The sequence below is a fragment of the Abramis brama genome (assembly GCF_963993115.1).
Source record: "Abramis brama genome assembly, chromosome: 8".
Classification (NCBI taxonomy): domain Eukaryota; kingdom Metazoa; phylum Chordata; class Actinopteri; order Cypriniformes; family Leuciscidae; genus Abramis; species Abramis brama.
In genome coordinates, this window is record NC_139970.1 from 17,637,761 (window position 1) to 17,642,515 (window position 4,755).

Sequence of the window (4,755 nt, forward strand, 5' to 3'; positions counted from 1 at the left end):
AAAGATAATTTCCTAAATGATTCATAGATGATTCAATTTCCTATTAATGATTCATAAAACATCCATAGGAACAAAAAAACTTCCTAAAGGCATGCCATGTGAATTACGGTGAGACGGAATTAAATATAAAGCTTATGTACAAGTTATTCATTCCATAATGTGCAGTTATTAATTCCAAAAAAGGTTTGAAAGCAAGCTTTCCAGTTATCACACAGTTTCTGCTTAACAAATCAAGATTTGTTCCTCATTTTTAATGGACAAGATTATGCTGGCTTTATGTGCTATCGGAAATGTTCCTACTTTCCACTTCTGAAGTTATGATTACGAGCTTGTCACATTCAAGTGCTTTGTTGTCGGAAAGAACAGGAATCACGGAGAACACCTGGTTTATTCTTGCCTGAAAATCTTATTAAAGCCGAAATGACATTTAGTGTCCCATTTATTGACATTAACTGCACTATCAATATTTCTGGGATTTCGGTCAAATCCAAGCTGTTTTCGCTGTGTGTAATACATACACTGCGCTTTAAATGATTATTCATATATGTAAATATGCACTACTTTAACGACAAGATGAGGCGATGGAGCTGTTGTGGAAAAAACTAGTAAAGAATTGCAGTCACAGCCGTTCTCCCCTCTACCATGTTTAAAGTTTAAGACATGCCCAACTCGGAAACTTGGGTATCAAAATCATCCCAGAGCTTCCCTGTGGTAAATACGACTTGAGAGGGCGTTCATGTCCAATTTTTAACTAGGAAACTCATATTTACGATAATTCCGATAGCACATGTCATGAAGGCAGCATTAAATCCATGGAATTTTTGATCATGTCAGATTATATTTACATTTTATAAATGAGGCCCTTGCTGTTTGTTGATACCAAAATAATGTAAAGGAGGCCATCGTTTTTAATCTCTGCATATAGGTTTCTTCTCTTACTAAACTTCTTAAACTTCTCCGCAGGTGTTCCGGCCACGCACGCCTCCGGAAGCCATTGCATTATGTTCCCGGCTGTTGGAGTACACACCAACCGCTCGACTGACCCCACTAGAGGCCTGCGCTCATTCCTTCTTCGATGAACTGCGGGATCCAAACGTCAAGCTTCCTAACGGGCGTGAGAAACCGTCCTTATTCAACTTCACAACTCAAGGTAAGGCAGCATTTTGCATTTGCTTTTATGAAGAAATGTTCTGTCAGAAGCATGATATTTAAATGATTTTTTTTCTTTTCTCTTCACTCAGAGCTGTCCAGTAATCCATCCCTGGCCTCTATCCTAATTCCCGCTCATGCACGTAACCAGGCAGGAGCTTCTACTCCCACCAACACCTCTACCACTTCAGGTCAGTTCTTGTTTTAGACACTCTGACAAAATGTCCATATTGGGGGTGTGCAATATTGAAAAAATGATACCTCTATATTTTCTGGGATTTTGGCGATAAAGATAGTTAGATTGTGTTTTGCTGAGTGTGTGTGTAACGGAGTCAGCTAGTAAGAGCTGTGCAAGTAAACCTCACTCCCCCAAGCTGGAGACGCCGATTCTAATCCCGCTCAAAGCGGGTCGAGTAGTTCTGGTTACATTTGGTGCCGTGACCCGGATGGGAGTGAGGTTTAGGGGGGTGAGTGTAACGGAGGCCAGCTAGTAAGAGCTAGTAAAACTCACTTCTCCAGGCCACAAGAGGCGCACTAGCAACTGATGCTAGAGAGTGTGATCTCAAGTGTCCTTGTTAGGGCGTAAGTTTTTCTTAACTTACTAGATGTGTGCATCATCTTTTATGTCAAATTCCATTCTTTATGAATGGATCATCAGCAACACTGATTAATTCAGGACCGAAACACCCACCTTTTTGCTGCAGCTTTGTCTGGGAATATTTCCATTGGCAAAATAGAACAAAAACAGACAATATTGACAATTTTGTGTCTAAAATGTAACTCACAATATTAACTTATTGTTTGTAGAACTGTTGTAAAAAATCAATATCACATTTGCGATCGTACTGATGTTTGGGGAAACCAGCACTCTTACTCATGTGATACTATATCACATAGAAATATAAGACAAAAACGCCTTTTAGCCTTTATATATTGAATTTTGGCAAACTATTCTACTAGGCAACATCATGAATAAGTGGACTCTCAAGTTTTTGTTTGGTTATTGCATAGTAAGTGACGTACACGATAATGTCAGCTTCCACGTTGTTAAATTAACAATTACAATCGCACACTCCTAGTTTATTTTTTACTGCATGTTGTTTGGACCATATGACTTTCTTGGTCACATGATTTAGATTTTATGGACGTTTTACAAATAGTAATAAGTGGTGAAGCTGTTTTATTTATTTATTTATTTTACTCATTACTGCTGATTAAAATGGAATTCTTTTAATGTGCCTTTTTATTATTTTATTATGACATCAAGACAGTACATAACATACAATATATACTAATGAAAATATGTTCTCTTTGTGTGCAGATGCCAATAGTGATCGCAGTCAGACCACAACTGCAGCCTCTGCCTCCGCCTCCAACACCTCAACCTGAGAGCTCCAGCCAATCAGAACTGACCCTGCCTCCAGGGCCACGCCCACCCCACTGCTCACCAGCTTATTGGGCAGGATTTGAGTCATGTAACCACCACTCTTATTCAGACTGCAAGAGCCAACCTTCATTTACGTCTTTTTTTTAACGAAGTTCAGAAAGAGTTCAAAATGATACTTGGAAAAGCCTCGTCGGGTGTAGTTCACAAGAGCGACAGAGACAGAGAAATCAGTGAGGATACGGTTGGGAGGGGGGAGGTTAAACCATAAAACCATAAAACCTGGTCTGTGACCAGCCGGAACTTTTTTTTTTTCTCAGAGGACAATCTTGTTATGTAAGCAATCCGGTAGCCAGATCCATCCACTTCCGTTTCCATTTGGACTCCCCTTCTCTCACCTGGACTGTCTCTAGCTACACGCTCTGTCCCTTTCTACTTTTCCGGGTTTCTTATAGCGCATGGCTACCCAATATATATATATATTATATTATATAATATTATATATATATATATAATATTTTATATATATATATATATATATATATATATATATATATATATATATATATATATATATATATATGTATATATATATATATATGTATATATATATATGTATTGGGTGAAAATGATAAAGCATTCAAAACTAAAGGAAATATCGTAACTAATTGTATCCTAAAAAAAACACAAAGCACTATACAAGAGGTATAAATGTAAAAACCGCATGTTCCAACCACAAAGCTAACAGAGAAATGATCTGATGCGGATGATTTTGGACTTTTAAGTCTGCTGAATGTTTTATTTTGTTTTATAAAATGTCATTGTCATTTTATAAATGGGCGGTCTAAGGGGAAGGGCAGACATTTTGATTGACAAGTGAGACGTGCGTCTCCATCTCTGTGTTCTTGTATGATATATACATACACAGTTTATATATTACTTTGCATTATGTAAAATAAATATATATATATAGTTATATATAGATCTATATCTAGCATCATCGGTCCAGAATCCATCACGGATTGTCAGGGCAGCGGCGAATTTTGCCGCTGACCAAAATAATACAATATGTTTATGACTAAGACCTTGGACACATTTTGCTGGAGCTCCTTTCTTGCAAGCGTTTCGCTCTTTTGTGCTGTTTTCTGTTCGCCTGGTAGAATTACAATCACCTTCTGTCCTGATTTCCTCCCGTTATTTATTGTCGCGTGCGAGTCAGTGTTGTAACGCTCAGATTAATTGTTCGTATTCACACTGCGAGTTACAGCTAAACATAAAGAATAGGTGAAGACAACTCATCGACGTGGCGCAGACTTCACAGAGACGACTCTCGTAATGTTAAACTGAACTGGCTGTGTTGGTTCAACCACTACTTACATTTCCACATACTTTCAACCTGCTTACAGAAAAATTTACTTTTTCTTTATCCAGAATGTCTTAATACGCAAAGTATAGCAGTACATGAAAACGGCAGACATGTATATACAGTACAGAAATGTTGCTCCTCACCAAATTCTGGCTTTTACACTTTTATTTTACTTTTATTTTTGTATAATTTGTAAGCATGTGTGAGTGAATGTGTACATGCGTGTGTTCTGCTATGTACATATATATGCTGACCTGAGAACTGTTAATGAGCGAAAACAAAGACGAGGGATTAAATGAAAAATGGATAAAAAAAAGAAATAAAAAAAAGATTAAAAACAGATTTAAAAGATCAGGGTAAGAATGACCTGTTTGTTGGATACTGTAGACAAGGAGCTTTCTCCAGCCATATAGTTCAATTTTATCTGTACAGTAGGTGCCAGCTATATTATTGTAACTATATCTAGTAATGTATAGTGTATCTATAGTTTGGAGTGCCTTTGCTTCCATACACTTCCTGTCCCTAGGCCACACCCCCTTTCTGTCTACACTCAAGGCAGGCCACACCTCTTCCTGTGACCCTCTGCAGGTGCTGTTGATTGGTCAAGTCAGAATGACTGACAGCCGACTTCATTTTCTGTCACAAACCACACTCGATGGTTTTTCCTTATTTTTTTTTTTGCTTTGGATTCACTCACTTATTGGCACAAAGATGTTTTTGTGTGTGGAGGAAGTCACGTTCCTGTGGAGCCAATCACAATGTACGTTCTTACACTCGTTCCACTACCAAAGCGAACCAACTATGAGCGTGTTGTGACGTAACTGCGACACATCCCAGGGGCAATAATGATTTCTTC

General features: G+C 38.0%; 1 protein-coding gene across 2 annotated transcripts in view; it reads left to right on the top strand.

The window, feature by feature from the left end:
* The window catches only part of gsk3ba (glycogen synthase kinase 3 beta-a), a 56,818-nt gene extending 53,797 nt beyond the window's left edge, over window positions 1-3,021 (top strand). For both annotated transcript variants that reach the window (XM_084122596.1, XM_084122597.1), the window contains exons 9-11: window positions 964-1,150; window positions 1,242-1,340; window positions 2,471-3,021. In XM_084122596.1, the coding sequence (XP_083978722.1) occupies window positions 964-1,150; window positions 1,242-1,340; window positions 2,471-2,538 (354 nt within the window). In that variant the 3' untranslated portion in view covers window positions 2,539-3,021. The remainder of the gene's footprint in view (window positions 1-963; window positions 1,151-1,241; window positions 1,341-2,470) is intronic.
* The last annotated feature ends 1,734 nt before the right edge of the window (window positions 3,022-4,755 follow it).